The following is a 22,609-nucleotide window of genomic DNA, read 5'->3' on the forward strand; positions in this document are numbered from 1 at the left end:
GGACGGTCGCCAAGCAACTGTGGAGAGCGGCCTCTTTATCCTCTCTGGAGTCTCCCACCGGCACTCGTCCCCCACTGGCTACCCAACGCTGCACTCTACACCAATCGCGGCCACACTGCCACTGGTGTGGCCGCCAATCCCAAGAAGCCTGAGGTGAGACTGATGCTGAGGAGTGGGACCTGATGAAAAGTGGTAAGATCAGAACAAAGGTGAGCACGTTTCTCTGCAATCCATGTTATTCCAAGTGAGACTCTCAGGAACGGTTATCTCCCAACAGTCGGAATACAGTCACGTCCCCAGCTCACCAAGGTATCCACAGTCAAATGTCTAGGCAGAGATCAATGTCAGAAGCGCAAAGGCTGGCAACCAACCCTGGTTCAATAAGGAGTGTAGAAGAGCATGCCAGGAGCAGCACCAGGCGTACCTAAAAATGAGGTGCCAACCTGCGGAAGCTGCAACACAGGACTACATGCATGCTAAAAAGCGGAAACAGCTCGCTATAGACAGAGTTAAGCGATTCCACAACTAACGGATCAGATCAAAGCTCTGCAGTCCTGCCACATCCAGTCATGAATGGTGGTGGACCATTAAACAACTAACGGGAGGAGGAGGCACCATGAATATCCCCATCCTCAATGATGGTGGAGCCCAGCACCTGAGTGCAAAAGACAAGGCTGAAGCGTTTGCAACCGCCTTCAGCCAGAAGTGCCGAGTGGTTGATCCATATCGGCCTCCTCCTGACGTCCCCACCATCACAGAAGCCAGTCTTCAGCCAATTTGATTCACTCCACATGATATCAAGAAGCGGCTGAGTGCACTGGATACAGCAAAGGCTATGGGCCCCGACAACATCCCGGCTGTCATGCTGAAGACTTGTGCTCCAGAACTAGCCGCAGCTCTAGCCAAGCTGTTCCAGTACAGCTATAACACTGGCATCTATCCGGCAATGTGGAAAACTGCCCAGGTATGTCCTGTCCACAAAAAGCAGGACAAATCCAATCCGGGCAATTACTGCCCCATCAGTCTACTCTCAATCATCAGCAAAGTGATGGAAGATGTCGTCGACAGTGCCATCAAGTGGCACTTACTCAGCAATAACCTGCTCACAGATGCGCTCAGTTTGGGATCTGCCAGGAACACTTGGCTCCAGACCTCACTACATAGGTGAGGTGAGAGTGGCTGCCCTTGACATCAAGGCAGCATTTGACCAAGTGTGGCACCAAGGAGCCCTAGTAAAATTGAAGTCAATGGGAATCAGGGGGAAAATTCTCCACTGGCTGGAGTCATACCTAGCACAAAGAAAGATGGTTGTGGTTGTTGGGGGCCAATCACCTCAGCTCCAGGACATCGCTGCAGGAGTTCCTCAGGGCAGTGTCCTAGGCCCAACCATCTTCAGCTGCTTCATCAATGACCTTCTCTCCATCATAAGGTCAGAACTGGGGATGTTCACTAATGATTGTACAGTGTTCAGTTCCATTCGCAACTCCTCAGATAATGAAGCAGTCCGTGCCCGCATGCAGCAAGACCTGGATGACATTCAGGCTTGGGCTGATAAGTGGCAAGTAACATTGGCGCTACACAATTCCAGGCAATGACCATCTCCAACAAGAGAGAGTCTAACCACCTCCCTTTGACATTCAACGGCATTACCATCACTGACTCCCCCACCATCAGCATCAACATTGACCAGAAACTTAACTGGACCAGCCAAATAAATACTGCGACTACAAGAGCAGGTCAGAGACTGGGTATTCTGCGGCAAGTGTCTCACCTCCTGACTCCCGAAAGCCTTTCCACCATCTACAAAGCACAAGTCAGGAGTGTGATGGAATACTCTCCACTTGCCTGGATGAGTGCAGCTCCAACAACACTCAAGAAGCTCGACTCCATCCAGGACAAAGCAGCCTGCTTGATTGGCACCCCATCCACCACCTTAAACATTCACTCCCTCCACCACCGGCGCACCGTGGCTGCAGTGTGTACCATCTACAAGATGCACTGCAGCAACTCGCCAAGGCTTCTTCGGCAGCACCTCCCAAACCCGCGACCTCTTCCACCTAGAAGGACAAGGGCAGCAGGTGCAATGGAACACCATCACCTCCAAGTTTCCCTCCAAGTCACACACCATCCTGACTTAGAAATATATAGTCATTCCTTCATTGTCGCTGGGTCACCTAACAACACTGTGAGAGTACCTTCACCACACGGACTGCAGGGGTACAAGAAGGTGGCTCATTGCCACCTTGTCAAGGGCAATTAGGGATGGGCAATAAATGCTGGCCATGCCAGCGACGCTCACATCCCATGAATGAATAATGTTTTTTTTAAATCTCCTAGAGAAGACATGATTCCGACACAGGCCCTCAGTCACCCTCCCCACCAGGACAATTCCCAAGCAAGATACAGCCCAGCTCGCCTCCCCACAGTTTGCCGGCTTCTGAAACCAAGGCCAGTGACTGATGTAACCTTTGCCTCAGCAAAGCTAAGTTAGTCCCAGCTCCGCCAGGAAGAGCGGGGTGAACGGAGAGAAGTGAGGGTGGCGGAATTTGGGCAATAGCTGGTTCCCAGCGTGAGTGGAAGAGGAGCCGGATCGGTGATCGGGCAATGGCAGGAGTGAAGCTGAAAGTTGACAGGAGGAACCCGAGACATCTGGGAAAACGGAGCCATGGGGAGAAAAAGAAAGAACTTGCATTTCTATAGCGCCTAACATGACCGCAGGACGCCCCAAATAAAGTTACAGCCAATGAAGTACTTTTGAAGCATAGTCACTGTTGTACTTTAGGAAACTCAATCTTAATGGTTTGCTGTGGAGGTGAGAAATATGATCTGTTAACAGAGACCATCTCTGTGACTGAACTGTTGATGTATGGAGTCTGCCAGATGGAGTTGTAACTTCTAGTGGTGAGGCTGAGTGTGGGGGAAATGTGTGAGGAAGCCAGCATTCACAAGCAAAGGCTGACAACATCTCGGCTATTTTTATTCCACTTCCGGTGGAAGAAATCGCTGTTTGGGCTGCTAAGTCTTTATTTCTGATGAACACATCTGGGCTCTGCCAGTACACATAAACCACATGATGACCTCAAACTGAACAACTGGGGCCCCGATAGTTACAGGAAGGTGGGGAGGGAACAGGGGAGGGGAGGGGCCGGGGGACGGAGCGGGGGTTGGGAGGGAGCGGGGGAGGGGAGGGAGTGGGGGGGTGGGGGAGGGGAGGGAGTGGGGGGGCGGGGGAGGGGAGGGGAGGGAGCGGGGGAGAGGAGGGAGTGGGGGATGGAGTAGGGGAGGGAGTAGGGGAGAGGAGGGAGTGGGGGCAGGGAGGGGGCGGGGGCGGGGGCCGGAGCGGGAGAGAGGAGGGAGTGGGGGAGGGAAAGAGGGCGGGGATGGGGAGGGAGTGGGGCAGGGGAGTGAGCGGAGGAGGGAGTGGGGGGGCGGGGAGGGAGTGGGGGACAGAGTGGGGGAGGGGAAGGGGGCGGGGGAGGGGAGGGAGTGGGGCAGGGGAGTGAGCGGAGGAGGGAGTGGGGGGGCGGGGAGGGAGTGGGGGACGGAGTGGGGGAGGGGAAGGGGGCGGGGGAGGGGAGGGAGTGGGGCAGGGGAGTGAGCGGAGGAGGGAGTGGGGGGGCGAGGAGGGAGTGGGGGACGGAGTGGGGGAGGGGAAGGGGGCGGGGGAGGGGAGGGAGTGGGGCAGGGGAGTGAGCGGAGGAGGGAGTGGGGGGGCGGGGAGGGAGTGGGGGACGGAGTGGGGGAGGGGAAGGGGGCGGGGGAGGGGAGGGAGTGGGGCAGGGGAGTGAGCGGAGGAGGGAGTGGGGGGGCGGGGAGGGAGTGGGGGACGGAGTGGGGGAGGGGAAGGGAGCGGGGGAGCGGAGGGGGACGATTGTGGCTAAATGTTAGCTTGGGGTGTCAGAGGGGAAGTAATCCTACTCCTCCTGGCCCACAAGCAGTGCTGGATCCGGCCCTTTACCTGCTGGATCCGGCCCTTCTCGCCTCCCTTCAGCTGCCGGGTTTTCCGAGCCCTGGAAAATCCAGCCCGCAGCTGTTAAATTGAAATGTCTCCCAAAATCTGACGAATGGAGCCTCATTTAAATATTATAATGAGGGACCCGCCTTTCCGGAGCGGGTTACCCGGACACCCACAAAGCTGTCATGGTTAAGCCGGCGGGCTGGGGTCGGGTTTCACATTTTTATCAATTTAATCCCCCGCCCACTGAGCCGGGGTTGGGAGGGAAGCCCTTTCGCCAGCTGTTCAAGTCCGCCCGCACTCCTGGGATGTCCCGCCAGATGTTGAATATTCACGTTAGGTATTAATGACGGGAATATGTCATCCCACGGGTTTCCTGTCACCTGCCCCGCAGCAACACTGGTTAAGGAAGCGCGAGGATTAAAAATGAAAGAGCAGCCATTCCTATATTTTTTAAAATTCATGTTCGGATGTGGGCGTCGCTGGCAAGGCCGGCATTTATTGCCCATCCCTAATTGCCCTTGAGAAAATGGTGGTGAGCCGCCTTCTTGAACCGCTGCAGTCCGTGTGGTGAAGGTACACCTGCAGTGCTATTAGGGAGGGAGTTCCAGGATCGGCGATATACTTCTAAGTCAGGATGGTGTGAGACTTGGTGGGGAACTTGGAGGTGGTGGTGTTCCCGTGCGCCTGTTGCCCTTGTCCTTCTAGGTGGTGGATGTTGCGGGTTTGAGAGGTGCTGCCGAAGAAGCCTTGGCGAGTTGCTGCAGTGCATCTTGTAGATGGTACACACTGCAGCCACGGTACGCCGGTGGTGGAGGGAGTGAATGTTTAAGGTCGGGGAGGGGTGGATGTTTAAGGTGGGGGAAGGGTGCATGTTTAAGGTGGGGGAGGGAGTGAATGTTTAAGGTGAGGGAGGGGTGAATGTTTAAGGTGGGGGAGGGAGTGAATGTTTAAGGTGAGGGAGGGGGTGGATGTTTAAGGTGGGGGAGGGGTGGATGTTTAAGGTGGGGGAGGGGTGGATGTTTAAGGTGAGGGAGGGGTGGATGTTTAAGGTGGGGGAGGGTTGGATGTTTAAGGTGGGGGAGGGGTTGGATGTTTAAGGTGGGGGAGGGGTTGGATGTTTAAGGTGGGGGAGGGGTTGGATGTTTAAGGTGGGGGAGGGTTGGATGTTTAAGGTGGGGAGGGGTTGGATGTTTAAGGTGGGGGAGGGTTGGATGTTTAAGGTGGGGGAGGGGTTGGATGTTTAAGGTGGGGGAGGGGTTGGATGTTTAAGGTGGGGGAGGGTTGGATGTTTAAGGTGGGGGAGGGGGTGGATGTTTAAGGTGGGGGAGGGGTGGTTGTTTAAGGTGGGGGAGGTGGTTGGATGTTTAAGGTGGGGGAGGGTTGGATGTTTAAGGTGGGGAGGGTTGGATGTTTAAGGTGGGGGAGGTGGTTGGATGTTTAAGGTGGGGGAGGGTTGGATGTTTAAGGTGGGGGAGGGGGTGGATGTTTAGGGTGGGGGAGGGGTGGTTGTTTAAGGTGGGGGAGGTGGTTGGATGTTTAAGGTGGGGGAGGGTTGGATGTTTAAGGTGGGGGAGGGGTGGATGTTTAAGGTGGGGGAGGGTTGGATGTTTAAGGTGGGGGAGGGGGTGGTTGTTTAAGGTGGGGGAGGGTTGGATGTTTAAGGTGGGGGAGGAGTTGGATGTTTAAGGTGGGGGAGGGTTGGATGTTTAACGTGGGGGAGGTGGTTGGATGTTTAAGGTGGGGGAGGGTTGGATGTTTCAGGTGGGGGAGGGTTGGATGTTTAAGGTGGGGGAGGTGGTTGGATGTTTAAGGTGGGGGAGGGTTGGATGTTTAACGTGGGGGAGGGGTGGATGTTTAAGGTGGGGGAGGGTTGGATGTTTAAGGTGGGGGAGGGGTTGGATGTTTAAGGTAGTGGAGGTGGTGGATGTTTAAGGTGGGGGAGGGTTGGATGTTTAAGGTGGGGGAGGGGTTGGATGTTTAAGGTGGGGGAGGGGTGGTTGTTTAAGGTGGGGGAGGGGTTGGATGTTTAAGGTGGGGGAGGGTTGGATGTTTAAGGTGGGGGAGGGGGTGGATGTTTAAGGTGGGGGAGGGTTGGATGTTTAAGGTGGGGGAGGGGTGGTTGTTTAAGGTGGGGGAGGGGTTGGATGTTTAAGGTGGGGGAGGGTTGGATGTTTAAGGTGGGGGAGGGGGTGGATGTTTAAGGTGGGGGAGGGTTGGATGTTTAAGGTGGGGGAGGGGTGGTTGTTTAAGGTGGGGGAGGGGTTGGATGTTTAAGGTGGGGGAGGGTTGGATGTTTAAGGTGGGGGAGGTGGTTGGATGTTTAAGGTAGTGGAGGTGGTGGATGTTTAAGGTGGGGGAGGGGTGGATGTTTAAGGTGGGGGAGGGGTTGGATGTTTAAGGTGGGGGAGGGTTGGATGTTTAAGGTGGGGGAGGGGGTGGATGTTTAAGGTGGGGGAGGGTTGGATGTTTAAGGTGGGGGAGGGGTGGTTGTTTAAGGTGGGGGAGGGGTTGGATGTTTAAGGTGGGGGAGGGTTGGATGTTTAAGGTGGGGGAGGGGTTGGATGTTTAAGGTGGGGGAGGGGTTGGATGTTTAAGGTGGGGGAGGGGTGGTTGTTTAAGGTGGGGGAGGGGTTGGATGTTTAAGGTGGGGGAGGAGTTGGATGTTTAAGGTGGGGGAGGGTTGGATGTTTAAGGTGGGGGAGGGGTGGATGTTTAAGGTGGGGGAGGGGTGGTTGTTTAAGGTGGGGGAGGGTTGGATGTTTAAGGTGGGGGAGGGTTGGATGTTTAAGGTGGGGGAGGGGTTGGATGTTTAAGGTGGGGGAGGGGTTGGATGTTTAAGGTGGGGGAGGTGGTGGATGCTTAAGGTGGGGGAGGGGTTGGATGTTTAAGGTGGGGGAGGGGTTGGATGTTTAAGGTGGGGGAGGGGTTGGATGTTTAAGGTGGGGGAGGGGTTGGATGTTTAGGTGGGGGAGGGGTGGATGTTTAAGGCGGGGGAGGGGTGGTTGTTTAAGGTGGGGGAGGGGTGGTTGTTTAAGGTGGGGGAGGGGTGGTTGTTTAAGGTGGGGGAGGGGTGGTTGTTTAAGGTGGGGGAGGGGTGGTTGTTTAAGGTGGGGGAGGGTTGGATGTTTAAGGTGGGGGAGGGGTGGTTGTTTAAGGTGGGGGAGGGGTGATTGTTTAAGGTGGGGGAGGTGGTGGATGTTTAAGGTGGGGGAGGGGTTGGATGTTTAAGGTGGGGGAGGGGTTGGATGTTTAAGGTGGGGGAGGGGTTGGATGTTTAAGGTGGGGGAGGGGTTGGATGTTTAAGGTGGGGGAGGGGTGGATGTTTAAGGCGGGGGAGGGGTTGGATGTTTAAGGTGGGGGAGGGGTGGTTGTTTAAGGTGGGGGAGGGGTTGGATGTTTAAGGTGGGGGAGGGTAGGATGTTTAAGGTGGGGGAGGGGTGGATGTTTAAGGTGGGGGAGGGGTGGTTGTTTAAGGTGGGGGAGGGGTGGATGTTTAAGGTGGGGGAGGGTTGGATGTTTAAGGTGGGGGAGGGGTGGTTGTTTAGGTGGGGGAGGGTGGTTGTTTAAGGTGGGGGAGGGGTGGTTGTTTAAGGTGGGGGAGGGGTGGTTGTTTAAGGTGGGGGAGGGGTGGTTGTTTAAGGTGGGGGAGGGGTGGTTGTTTAAGGTGGGGGAGGGGTGGTTGTTTAAGGTGGGGGAGGGGTGGATGTTTAAGGTGGGGGAGGGTTGTATGTTTAAGGTGGGGGAGGGGTTGGATGTTTAAGGTGGGGGAGGGGTTGGATGTTTAAGGTGGGGGAGGGTGGATGTTTAAGGTGGGGGAGGGTTGGTTGTTTAAGGTGGGGGAGGGTTGGATGTTTAAGCCGATACAACTGATCACGGGGGCTGGTGGCCCTATAGCCATTCTCCTGTCCCATCTTCACCTCCCTGAGCTGTGTGGTCATCCCGCGGCACAGATGTGACTCGGAGCTAAACCCGCCAGACCTTAGAAGATCCCTTAAATTCTAGAACGGTTTCCGTGGATTGGAAGGTAGCGGATGTAACCCCACTATTTAAGAAAGGAGATAGAGAGAAAACAGAGAACGACAGACCAGTGAGCCTGACATCAGTAGTAGGGAAAATGCTAGAATCTATTATTAAGGACGTGGTAACAGGGCACTTAGAAAATAATAATAGGATTGGGCAGAGTCAACACCGATTTATGAAAGGGAAATCGTGTTTGACAAATCTGTTAGAGATTTTTGAGGTTGTAACTAGCAGAATAGATAAGGGGGAGCCAGTGGATGTGGTGTATTTGGATTTTCAGAAGGCATTTGATAAGGTGCCACACAAGGGGTTATTAAACAAAATTAGGGCTCATGGGATTGGGGGTAATATACTAGCATGGATTGAGGATTGGTTAACGGACAGAAAACAGAGAGTAGGAATAAACGGGTAATTTTCGGGTCGGCAGGCTGTAACTAGTGGGGTACCACAAGGATCAGTGCTTGGGCCTCAGCTATTCACAATCTATATCAATGATTTGGATGAGGGGACCAAATGTAATATATCCAAGTTTGCTGATGATACAAAGCTGGGTGGGAATGTAAGTTGTGAGGAGGATACAAGGAGGCTTCAAGGGGATATGGACAGGCTAAGTGAGTGGGCAAGAACATGGCAAATGGAATATAATGTGGAGAAATGTGAAGTTATCCACTTTGGTAGGAAAAATAGAGAAGCAGAGTATTTTTTAAATAGTGAGAGATTGGGAAATGTTGGTGTTCAGAGGGACCTGGGTGTTCTTGTACACGAGTCACTGAAAGTTAACATGCAGGTACAGGAAGCAATTAGGAAAGTAAATGGTATGTTGGCCTTTATTACAAGAGGATTTGAGTATAAGAGTAAAGATTTACTGCAATTATATAGGGCCCTGGTGAGACCACACCTGGAGTACTGTGCACAGTTTCGGTCTCCTTACCTAAGGAAGGATACACTTGCCATAGAGGGAGTGCAACGAAGGTTCACCAGACTGATTCCTGGGATGGGGGGATTGTCCTGTGAGGAGAGATTGAGTAGACTAGGCCTATATTCTCTAGAGTTTAGAAGAATGAGAGGTGATCTCATTGAATCATACAAAATTCTTACAGGGCGTGACAGGGAGGATGTTTCCCGTGGCTGGGGAGTCTAGAACCAGGGGCCACAGTCTCAGAATAAGGAGTCGGCCATTTAGGACTTAGGTGAAGAGAAATTTCTTCACTCAGAGGGTAGTGAATCTTTAGAATTCTCTACCCCAGAGGGCTGTGGAGGCTCAATCACTGAGTATGTTCAAGATAGAGATTGATTGAATTTTTGACTATTAAGGGAATCAGGGGATATGGGGACAGTGCAGGAAAGTGGAGTTGAGGTAGAAGATCAGCCATGATCTCTTTAAATGGCGGAGCAGGCTCGAGGAGCCAAATGGCCGACTCCTGCTCCTATTTCTTATGTTCTTATGGTGGGGTCAGCACTCCCCGGTATGGGTGGGCACAAACCATCCCCCTCATGTGGATATTCTGCCTGACTTGTATCTTAGCTTTAAATCCCTTCGAGTCTTTACCCAACAAAAATCTCTCATTTTCTCAGTCATGAAAGCTCCACTTAATCCGCAACACGGGGGGAGAGTTCCAGATAGCCACTACCCTTTGTGTGAAGAAATGCTTCCTGAAATCACCCCTGAACAGCCTGGCTCTAATTTTAAGGTTATGCCCCTCATACTCCTCTATCCAACCTGTCCTCATAATTTAACCCTTTTAGCCCTGGTATTATTCTGGTGAATCTGCGCGGCACCCCCTCCAAGACCAATATATCCTCCTGAGGTGCGATAGCCAGAGCTCAACGTAGTGCTCCAGTTGGGGTCTGGCCAAGGCTCTACACAACCAAAGGTCCCACTATTGCTCTTTCAAATATAAACCTGTATTGATTATGGTTAGCACTGTTGCCTCACAGCGCCAGGGACCCGGGTTCGAATCCGGCCTCGGGTGACTGTCTGTGTGGAGTTTGCACATTCTCCCCGTGTTTGCGTGGGTTTCCTCCGGGTGCTCCGGTTTCCTCCCACAGTCCAAAGATGTACGAGTTAGGTTGATTGGCTATGATAAATTGACCCTTAGTGTTAGGGGGATTAAATACGTGGGGTTACGGGGATCAGGTGGGATATGTGTCAGTGCAGGCTCGATGGGTCGAAATGGCCTCTATCTGCACTGTGGGGTTTCTGTGATATCTGTGATCTGTGAACCTGCCAACTTGTGCTAATTATTGTGCTGAATTCCCCTTTCTCTCGTCACCCTGGGATTGGCGGAGCTTTCTTTGGCGGCTCAGGCGACAGGCTGGCCTGGTTTCTGTAGGGAAAGGGCTGGGCCACTGTGGGCCCCTGTAGTTAGACCCAGACACACCAAACTAAAAGACTGGGAAAAGGTGTCTGCGCTCCACAAAAGAAGCTCCGGATATTGGCCTCTGACCAGGAACACTGCTTTAAAGTGACTGAATAAGGTGAATCCCCTTTTATTACTGTATGGCACTTCAGGATTTTCGTTCTCATTTTGGGGATCACGTTTGCAATTCAGTTTGTTTTCCACTGCAAACTAAAATCCACTGGCCTGATGTATTACGTGTGAGGGTGCTGTGGGACCTCAGCTCCTCCTAATTTAAACACCACTCCCATCAGGACAATTGCCTTTCTTTCTTCCCCCTACATTTCTCTCCTTTGGTCCTGAAGACAACAACTCTTGCAGCTCGGCCGGGTCCTCATCCAGCTTGCACAAGTGGCCATTCATCATAAGCGAGTCCAGACATGTTATTCGGTCATGGGAGGCATCACATAAAAGCCAGATCCTGTTCTCACCAGACATCCAAACATGCAAACTTCCCAACAGGGGTTAATGGAAATAGAAAAGGAAGAAGAGGAGGAGGAGGAGAGGAACAGGAGGAGGAGGAGAGGAACAGGAGGAGGAGGAGGAGGAACTGGAGGAGGAGGAGGAGGAACTGGAGGAGGAGGAGAGGAACAGGAGGAGGAGGAGGAGGAACTGGAGGAGGAGGAGAGGAACAGGAGGAGGAGGAGGAGAGGAACAGGAGGAGGAGGAGAGGAACAGGAGGAGGAGGAGGAGAGGAACAGGAGGAGGAGGAGGAGAGGAACTGGAGGAGGAGGAGGAGAGGAACTGGAGGAGGAGGAGGAGGAACTGGAGGAGGAGGAGGAGGAACTGGAGGAGGAGGAGGAGGAACAGGAGGAGGAGGAGGAGGAGGAACAGGAGGAGGAGGAGAGGAACAGGAGGAGGAGGAGGAGGAACAGGAGGAGGAGGAGAGGAACAGGAGGAGGAGGAGGAGGAACAGGTGGAGGAGGAGAGGAACTGGAGGAGGAGGAGAGGAACTGGAGGAGGAGGAGAGGAACTGGAGGAGGAGAGGAACTGGAGGAGGAGGAGAGGAACAGGAGGAGGAGGAGGAGGAGAGGAACTGGAGGAGGAGGAGGAGAGGAACTGGAGGAGGAGGAGAGGAACTGGAGGAGGAGGAACAGGAGGAGGAGGAGGAGGACCAGGAGGAGGAGGAGGAGGAACAGGAGGAGGAGGAGGAGGAACAGGAGGAGGAGGAGGAGGAACAGGAGGAGGAGGAGAGGAACAGGAGGAGGAGGAGAGGAACTGGAGGAGGAGGAGAGGAACTGGAGGAGGAGGAGGAGGAACAGGAGGAGGAGGAACAGGAGGAGGAGGAGGAGGAACAGGAGGAGGAGGAAGAGGAACAGGAGGAGGAGGAGCAAGAAGAGGAGGAGAAACAGCAATCCAAGTCATCCCTACTGCCATTATTAAGGATTAATAAATGGGAGTCCTGGCTGCTCTTCCTCTCCCTACACAGGGGTCCTGAGGCCACGTTTGGTAGTCCGGCTGCTTCCCCGTCTGAGATTAGCTAACTCAGCATAGAGCAGAATCGAACCTGGGACCTGCCTGGTCTATAGACCAACAGACCATGCTCAGTCTGTATCGGTGGTATTGCAGTACTGATCTCTTGGTGGTATCTCACGATTCTCTTCCAAACACAGGAGACTTGTTGGATCTGGGTTTGCCTGAAAGGGTCCCTTTGATGCAGGCCTTCACTGAGTCATTTCTGAGAGGCCCCCTCATGCCCCCACTAGTGAACAGTGCAGATACTGGTGAGAATTCCAGCAGGACTCCGGGCATTGTTTAAACAAGTTATGAAGAGTTTAGAAAATATCCACTGACCTTTTGCATCACGTCCAACACCAGCTCCTCATAAACCGATTGGACCCCCAGAGCGAGAGACTCCTTGCTGGCTGGTTTGGTGAATTTCCCTGATTCCATCATCGCCAGGAACTGCCACACTGTGACCGCTCCAGAAAGGGAGGGATTCTGGATAAAGTAGTCGATTAGTTCCTCTTCGTGAAGCCATTCCTGTCCCGTGGCCATAAACAACTTCCTGAGCAAGTACCCAACCTGCATTGACCAGGAAAGGGAAACAAAATGGATGTAGGTAAGATGGCCAAACCAAGCCTCTGCTAACACTTGCTGAGGTTCACTGGCCCTCTGCTACCTCAGTGACAACCAGACAGTGAGTGAAACTGGGCCTTCAACCACAGAGGGCTGTGCCCAATACTGATCTCACCTGACGTCCCCACCCAAGTGGAGGGTGGTCAAGGGACAGTGACCAGGAGTGAGAAAGACAGACAGACAGACAGGCAGGCAGACAGACAGGCAGACAGACAGACAGACAGAAACAAAGGAAGAATTGAAAAGAAAAAGAAAAAGGAAAATATGAGAAAGAGAGAAAAAAAAGGCGAAAGAAAAGGAAAGAAAAAGAGAGAAAGAATGAAACATTTCCCAATCACTCCCAGTGTATATGATCCCAGTATACTAAACCCCATCCCAATCACTCCCAGTGTATATGGTCCCAGTATACTAAACCCCGTCCCAATCACTCCCAGTCTATATGATCCCAGCATGGTGGCATAGTGGTTAGCACTGTTGCCTCACAGCGCCAAGGACCCGGGTTCGAATCCGGCCTCGGGTGACTGTCTGTGTGGAGTTTGCACATTCTCCCCGTGTTTGCGTGGGTTTCCTCCGGGCACTCCGGTTTCCTCCCACAGTCCAAAGATGTGCGGGTTAGGTTGATTGGCTGTGATAAATTGACCCTTAGTGTTAGGGGGATTAAATACATGGGGTTACGGGGATCGGGTGGGATATGTGTCAGTGCGGGCTCGATGGGCTGAAATGGCCTCTATCTGCACTGTGGGGTTTCTGTGATTTCTGTGATTCTGTGATATACTAAACCCCATCCCAAACACTCCCAGTGTATATAATCCCAGTATATTAAACCCCGTCCCATTCACTCCCAGTGTATATGATCCAGTACACTAAACCCTTTCCCATTCACTGCCAGTGCATATGATCACAGTATACTAAACCCTTTCCCAATCAATCGCAATGTCTATGATCCCAGTACACTAAACCCTTTCCCATTCACTCCCAGTGTATATAATCCCAGTATACTAAACTCCTTCCCATTCACTCCCACTGTCTATGATCCCAGTATACTAAACCTTTTCCCATTTACTCCCAGTGTATATGATCAGGTACACTAAACCCCTTCCCATTGACTCCCAGTGTATATACCATTATAGTGAACTACTTCCCATTGACTCCCAGTGTATATGATCCAGTATACTAAACACTTTCCCATTAACTCCCAGTGTATATGATCCTGTATACTAAACATTTTCCCATTAACTCCCAGTGTATAGCATCACAGTATACTAAACCATTTCCCATTGACTCCTAGTGTATATGCTCCGGTACACTAAACCCCTTCCCATTCACTGCCAGTGTATATGATCACAGTATACTAATCCCCTTTCCATTCACTCAACGTGTATATGAACCAAGTACACTAAACCCCTTCCCATTTACTCCCAGTGTATATGATTCCAGTATATGAAACACTTTCCCATTCACTCCCAGTGTGTATGATCCCAGTATACTAAACCCTTTCCCAATCAATCCCAATGTCTATGATCCCAGTACACTAAACCCTTTCCCATTCACTACCAGTGTATATAATCTCAGTATACTAAACTCCTTCCCATTGACTCCCAGTGTATATGATCCAGTATACTAAACCCTTTCCCAATCAATCCCAATGTCTATGATCCCAGTATACTAAACCCTTTCCCATTCACTGCCAGTATGTATAATCTCAGTATACCAAACCTTTTCCCATTGACTCCCAGTGTACATGATCGCAGTATACTAAACTCCTTCCCATTCACTCGCAGTGTATATGATCCCAGTATACTAAACTACTTCCCATTGACTCCCAGTGTACATGATCGCAGTATACTAAACTCCTTCCCATTCACTCGCAGTGTATATGATCCCAGTATACTAAACTACTTCCCATTGACTCCCAGTGTATATGATCCAGTATACTAAACCCTTTTCCATTAACTCCCAGTGTATATGATCCCAGTATACGAAACCCTTTCCCATTGACTCCCAGTGCATATGATCCCAGTATACTAAACACCTTCCCATTCAAGCCCAGTGTATCTGATCCCAGGAAACTCAACCCCTTCCCATTGACTCCCGGTGTATGTCATCCTGGTATACTAAACCCTTTCCCATTCACTGCCAGTGTATATGACCCCGGTATACTAAACCCTTTCCCATTCACTCCCAATGTATTTGATCCCAGTATACTAAACCCTTTCCCATTCACTCCCAGTGTATTTGATCCCAGTACACTAAACCCTTTCCAATTCACTCCCAGTGCCAATGATCCCAGTATACTAAACCCTTTCCCATTGACTCCCAGTGTATATGATCGCAGTATACTAAACCTTTTCCCATTGACTCCCACTGTATATGATCCAGTATACTAAACCCTTTCCCATTCGCTCCCAGTGTATACGATCCCAGTATACTAAACCCTTTCCCATTGCCTCCCAGTGTATATGATCCCAGTATATGAAACCCTTTCCCATTGACTCCCAGTGCATATGATCCCAGTATACGAAACCCTTTCCCATTGACTCCCAGTGCATATGATCCCAGTATACTAAACACCTTCCCATTCAAGCCCAGTGTATCTGATCCCAGGAAACTCAACCCCTTCCCATTGACTCCCAGTGTATGTCATCCTGGTATACCAAACCCTTTCCCATTCACTGCCAGTGTATATGACCCCGGTATACTAAACACTTTCCCATTCACTCCCAATGTATTTGATGCCAGTATACTAAACCACTTCCCATTCAATGCCAGTGTATATGATTCCAGAATATTAAACCCTTTCCCATTCACTCCCAATGTATTTGATCCCAGTATACTAAACCCCTTCCCATTCACTCCCAGTGTATATGATCCCAGTATACTAAACCCTTTCCCATTCACTCCCAGTGTATTTGATCCCAGTATACTAAACCCTTTCCCATTCACTCCCAGTGTATTTGATCCCAGTACACTAAACCCTTTCCCATTGACTCCCAGTGTATATGATCGCAGTATACTAAAACCTTTCCCATTCACTCTCAGTGTATATGATCCCAGTATAATAAACCTCTTCCCATTGACTCCCAGTGTATATGGTCCCAGTATACTAAACTACTTTCCATTGACTCCCAGTGTATATGATCCCAGTATACTAAACTGCTTCCCACTGACTCCCAGTGTATATGATCCCAGTATACTAAACCCTTTCCCATTCACACCCACTGTCTATGATCCCAGTATACTAAACTGCTTCCCACTGACTCCCAGTGTATATGATCACAGTATACTAAAGTACTTCCCACTGACTCCCAGTGTATATGATCCCAGTATACTAAACCCTTTCCCATTCACACCCACTGTCTATGATCCCAGTATACTAGTGCCCTTCCCATTCACACCCAGTGTATATGATCCAGTATACTAAACCCTTTCCCATTCACTCCCAGTGTATTTGATCACAGTATACTAAACCCCTTCCCATTCACTCCCAGTGTATGTGATCCCAGTATACTAAACCCCTTCCCATTCACACCCAGTGTATTTGATCACAGTATACTAAACCCCTTCCCATTCACTCCCAGTGTATTTGATCCCAGTATACTAAACCCTTTCCCATTCACTCCCAGTGTATTTGATCACAGTATACTAAACCCCTTCCCATTCACACCCAGTGTATTTGATCACAGTATACTAAACCCTTTCCCATTCACTCCCAGTGTATTTGATCACAGTATACTAAACCCCTTCCCATTCACTCCCAGTTTATATGATCCCAGTATACTAAACCAATTCCCATTTACTCCCAGAGTCTATGATCCCAGAATACTAAATCCCTTCCCATTGACTCCCAGTGTATATGATCCCAGTTTACTAAACCCTTTCCTATTGACTCCAAATGTCTATGATCCCAGTATACTAAACCCTTTCCCATTAACTCCCAGTGTATATGATCCCAGTATACTAAACCGTTTCCCATTGACTCCCAGTGTATATGATCCAGTATACTAAACCCCTTCCCATTAACTCCCAGTGTATATGATCCCAGTATACTAAACCGTTTCCCATTGACTCCCAGTGTATATGATCCAGTATACTAAACCCCTTCCCATTCACTCCAAGTGTATATGATCCCAGTATACTAAACCGTTTCCCATTGACTCCCAGTGTATATGATCCAGTATACTAAACCCCTTCCCATTCACTCCAAGTGTATATGATCCCAGTATACTAAACCGTTTCCCATTAACTCCCAGTGTATATGATCCCCGAATACTAATCCCCTTCCCATTCACTCCCAGTCTATATGATCCCAGTATACAAAACCCTTCCCATTCACTCCCAGTGTATTTGATCACAGTATACTAAATCCATTCCCATTTACTCCCAGAGTCTATGATCCCAGTATACTAAATCCCTTCCCATTGACTCCCATTGTCTATGATCCCAGTATACTAAACCCTTTCCCATTAACTCCCAGTGTATATGATCCAGTATACTAAACCCTTTCCCATTGACTCCCAGTATGTTTGTTCCTAGTATACTAATCCCCTTCCTATTCACTCCCAGTGTATATGATCCAGTATACTAAACCCTTTCCCATTAACTCCCAGTTTATATGATCACAGTATAGTAAAACCCTTCCCATTCACTCCCAGTGTATATGATCACAGTATACTAAACCTTTTCCCATTGACTCCCAGTGTATATGATCACAGTAAACTAAACCCCTTCCCATTGACTCCCAGTGTATATGATCACAGTATACTAAACCTTTTCCCATTGACTCCCAGTGTCTATGATCACAGTATACTAAACCCCTTCCCATTGACTCCCAGTGTATATGATCCCAGTATACTAAACCTTTTCCCATTGACTCCCAGTGTCTATGATCACAGTATACTAAACCTTTTCCCATTGACTCCCAGTGTCTATGATCCCAGTATACTAAACCTTTTCCCATTGACTCCCAGTGTATATGATCACAGTATACTAAACCTTTTCCCATTGACTCCCAGTGTATATGATCACAGTATACTAAACCTTTTCCCATTGACTCCCAGTGTCTATGATCACAGTATACTAAACCTTTTCCCATTGACTCCCAGTGTATATGATCACAGTATACTAAACCTTTTCCCATTGACTCCCAGTTTATATGATCCCAGTATACTAAACCTTTTCCCATTGACTCCCAGTGTATATGATCACAGTATACTAAACCTTTTCCCATTGACTCCCAGTGTCTATGATCACAGTATACTAAACCTTTTCCCATTGACTCCCAGTGTATATGATCACAGTATACTAAACCTTTTCCCATTAACTCCCAGTGTCTATGATCACAGTATACTAAACCTTTTCCCATTAACTCCCAGTGTATATGATCCAGTATACTAAACCTTTTCCCATTGACTCCCAGTGTATATGATCACAGTATACTAAACCTTTTCCCATTAACTCCCAGTGTATATGATCCAGTATACTAAACCTTTTCCCATTAACTCCCAGTGTATATGATCCAGTATACTAAACCTTTTCCCATTAACTCCCAGTGTATATGATCCAGTATACTAAACCTTTTCCCATTAACTCCCAGTGTATATGATCCCAGTATACTAAACCTTTTCCCATTAACTCCCAGTGTATATGATCCAGTATACTAAACCTTTTCCCATTAACTCCCAGTGTATATGATCACAGTATACTAAACCTTTTCCCATTGACTCCCAGTGTATATGATCCAGTATACTAAACCTTTTCCCATTGACTCCCAGTGTATATGATCACAGTATACTAAACCTTTTCCCATTAACTCCCAGTGTATATGATCACAGTATACTAAACCTTTTCCCATTGACTCCCAGTGTCTATGATCACAGTATACTAAACCTTTTCCCATTGACTCCCAGTGTATATGATCACAGTATACTAAACCTTTTCCCATTAACTCCCAGTGTCTATGATCACAGTATACTAAACCTTTTCCCATTAACTCCCAGTGTATATGATCCAGTATACTAAACCTTTTCCCATTGACTCCCAGTGTATATGATCACAGTATACTAAACCTTTTCCCATTAACTCCCAGTGTATATGATCCAGTATACTAAACCTTTTCCCATTAACTCCCAGTGTATATGATCCAGTATACTAAACCTTTTCCCATTGACTCCCAGTGTATATGATCCCAGTATACTAAACCCCTTCCCATTAACTCCCAGTTTATATGATCACAGTATACTAAACCTTTTCCCATTGTCTCCCAGTGTATATGATCACAGTATACTAAACCTTTTCCCATTAACTCCCAGTGTCTATGATCACAGTATACTAAACCTTTTCCCATTGACTCCCAGTGTATATGATCACAGTATACTAAACCTTTTCCCATTGACTCCCAGTGTATATGATCACAGTATACTAAACCTTTTCCCATTAACTCCCAGTGTATATGATCACAGTATACTAAACCTTTTCCCATTGACTCCCAGTGTATATGATCACAGTATACTAAACCTTTTCTGATTGACTCCCAGTTTATATGATCACAGTATACTAATCCCCTTCCTATTCACTCCCAGTGTATATGATCCCAGTATACTAAACCTTTTCTGATTGACTCCCAGTTTATATGATCACAGTATACTAAACCTTTTCCCATTAACTCCCAGTGTATATGATCACAATATACTAAACCTTTTCCCATTGACTCCCAGTGTATATGATCACAGTATACTAAACCTTTTCCCATTAACTCCCAGTTTATATGATCACAGTATACTAAACCTTTTCCCATTGACTCCCAGTGTCTATGATCACAGTATACTAAACCCCTTCCCATTGACTCCCAGTGTATATGATCCCAGTATACTAAACCTTTTCCCATTGACTCCCAGTTTATATGATCACAGTATACTAAACCTTTTCCCATTGACTCCCAGTGTCTATGATCACAGTATACTAAACCTTTTCCCATTGACTCCCAGTGTATATGATCACAGTATACTAAACCCCTTCCCATTGACTCCCAGTGTATATGATCACAGTAAACTAAACCCCTTCCCATTCACTCCCAGTGCAGATTCCAAGCCACATTCTCCTGAGCTGTTGAAGGTGGATGGTTGTACAGAATTGTAACCATTGCTCTGCTTGTTATGAATCCTGCTGCACCGTAGAAGCACTGAATAAGTGTTCTATGTACGAGTTTGGTTCAAGGATGGAGTCAGTTGGACGTTCTGACCAGTAGTTCGCATGCAGACCTATTTTCTAATAAGCGTGCTGTGCGCATAAATCATGAGTGAATTGCAGCGAGTATTCACGACCATCAGAGGCTGTTGTGTCTCCTTGGTTACCATTAAAGGTCATCTATCCATCACCTCCTTCACTGAACATCAGATAATGCCACTGGGTAGCATGACAGGAAGTGAGAGCGTAGCAATTGCCTAGAACTGTGCCAAGACTTGTGAGAAATTGGGCCAAACTGCAAAGAGCGAGGTTAACCACCGACCACAACTCATGGGGTGAGGAGAGGAAGGATCTTCAAACTTCAATCTGACAGATAGCTCCATAGTATTGACTTAAAAAAGAGAGAACTGTACAAACAGCAGGAGCTGATAATCAGAGGTGCCAGATCTATTCATATTTCCCTGCATAGGACAACCTTGTGGTGGAGTGGTTCTGGTCCTAGACTAGCACCCCAGAGATGGTGAGCTCATAATCTCACCATGACAAGTTAATCCAATCAATTCTGTTGAAAGGTCATCGAGCTGAAACGTTAACTCTGTTTCACTCTTCACAGATGCTGCCTGACCTGCTGAGTATCTCCAGCATTTTCTGTTTTTTAATCCAATCAATTGGTCTGGTGCCAGAAAAAACTGAGCATGAAACCCACTTTAAAAACTCTGGGGGGTGAAATTGGTTGTTGCCAGTCGTGCAGAACAAGCTCGCAGTCAATCGCCAGCTGGATTTACACCCCATCCCATTTTCTTTCCCATTGACATTAAACGCTCATGTAAAACGGGCTGCTGATTCACCATGAGCCTGTTTCACATTGCTGGGGTAGACCAATTTCACCCCCTTAAAGAAAGACTTACATTTCTATAGTGCCTTTCATGACCTCAGGACATCCCAAAGTGCTTTACAGCCAATGAAGTACTTTTGAAGTGTAGTCACTGTTGTAATGTAGGAAACACGGCAGCCAATTCGCGCACAGCAAGCTCCCACAAAGAGCAATGTGATAATGGCCAGATAATCTGTTTTTAGTGGTATTGGTTGAGGGATAAATATTGGCCAGGTCACTGGGGAGAACTCTCCTGCTCTTCTTGAAATAGTGCCATGGGACCTTTTACATCAACCTGAGAGTGCAGACGGGGCTTCAGTTTAACATCTAATCTGAAAGATGGTACCTCGGACAGTGCAGCACCTCCTCAGTACCACACTGGGAGTGTCAACCTGGATTATGTGTTCAAGTCTCTGGAATCATAAAAATTTACAGCACAGAAGGAAGCCATTCGACCTATTGTGTCTGTGCTGGCCGACAAAGAGCTATTGAAACTTATAAAATTCTAACAGGACTGGACAGACTGGATGCAGGAAGGATGTTCCCAATGGCCGGTGAGTCCAGAACCAGGGGTCACAGTCTAAGGATAAGGGGTAAGCCATTTAGGTCAGAGATGAGGAGGAATTTCTTCACCCAGAGAGTGGTGAACCTATGGAATTCTCTACCACAAAAGGCAGTGGAGGCCAATTCATTAAATATATTCAAGAAGGAGTTGGATATATTTCTTAAGGCTAAAGGGATCAAGGGGTATGGGGAGAAGGCAGGGACTAGGTACTGAATTTGGATGATCAGCCATGATCTCACTGAATGGCGGAGCAGGCTCGAGGGGCCGAATGGCCTACTCCTGCTCCTATCTTCTATGTTTCTATGTTTCTATCCAGCCTAATCCCACTTTCCAGTACTTGGTCCGTAGCCCTGTAGGTTACGGCACTACAAGTGCATATCCAAGTACTTTTTAAATGTGATGAGGGTTTCTGCCTCTACCACCCTTTCAGGCAGTGAGTTCCAGACCCTCACCACCCTCTGGGTGAAACAATTTCTCCTCAACTCCCCTCTAAACCTTCGACCAATTACTTTAAATCTATGCCCCCTGGTTATTGACCTCTCTGCTAAGGGAAATGGGTCCTTCCTATCCATTCTATCTAGGCCCCTCATAATTTTATACACCTCAATCAAGTCTCCCCTCAGCCTCCTCTGTTCCAAAGAAAACAACCCCAGCCTATCCAATCTTTCCTCCGAGCTAAAATTCTCCAGTCCTGGCCACATCCACGTAAATCTCCTCTGTACTCTTTCTAGTGCAATCATTCCTGTAGCGGGGCTCGAACCCACAAACTTCTGACTCAGAGGCGAGAGTGCTACCCAGTCTGGCCTATATGTGACTCCTGTTCCACACTATGTGACTCGTAAATTCCCTCCAAAGGTTTACTGCCACATTGAACAACGTAACAACCATGACTGTAATTCACTAGATGTGAAACATGTCCTGCAATTCGATGCTGTATGAATTCACGTTCTTATTCTCACCCACTTTCTCTGTTCCCATCCTGAAGGATCTGACTCAGGCTGCGGGCCAGTTTTATGGACACTGGTCATCCTGAAGTACCTCACCCAAGTGGCCATTAGTCATGTGGGAGTCTGGACAGTGAGTGTCAGTGGACCATTCGGCATACATTGGGCATCGCAACATAGCCAAATACCATCCTCCCCTGACACTCGCACCGAGCCAATGGCTTTAAAATAACCACAACTCCAGACACAATCAGGCTTTGTAACATCAGAATGACAGGTTTTTACACCATTGAAACCAGCTGTTTGATAACAGAGACTGACCGCTCGCTCATAGCCTCTGCGCTGCTATTTGCCATTAAACTGCTCCGCAATGTCACCAGACCTCAGGCTTTACATTTCCCGTAAATTACATAGAATTACATAGCAATTACAACGCAGCAACAGGCCGTCCAGAACAACCAGGCTGGAAAATTAACTATCAGAACTGGGAGGGAGTGGGACTGGGGAGAATTAACCATCGGGACTGGGGGGGGAGTGGGACTGGGGAGAATTAACCATCGGGACTGGGGGGGGAGTGGGACTGGGGAG

The 22,609-nt window shown here is 48.8% G+C and overlaps 1 protein-coding gene across 3 annotated transcripts in view; it reads right to left on the minus strand.

The window, feature by feature from the left end:
• The window catches only part of LOC147105969 (differentially expressed in FDCP 6 homolog), a 185,146-nt gene that overhangs the window by 98,890 nt on the left and 63,647 nt on the right, over positions 1–22,609 (minus strand). For all 3 annotated transcript variants that reach the window (XM_086008579.1, XM_086008580.1, XM_086008578.1), the window contains exon 4: positions 12,172–12,402. In XM_086008579.1, coding sequence (XP_085864705.1) covers positions 12,172–12,402 — 231 coding nt within the window. The remainder of the gene's footprint in view (positions 1–12,171; positions 12,403–22,609) is intronic.

This window comes from Somniosus microcephalus, chromosome 16 (genome assembly GCF_052327205.1).
Source record: "Somniosus microcephalus isolate GS21.2 chromosome 16, FLI_Smic_1.0, whole genome shotgun sequence".
NCBI lineage: Eukaryota > Metazoa > Chordata > Chondrichthyes > Squaliformes > Somniosidae > Somniosus > Somniosus microcephalus.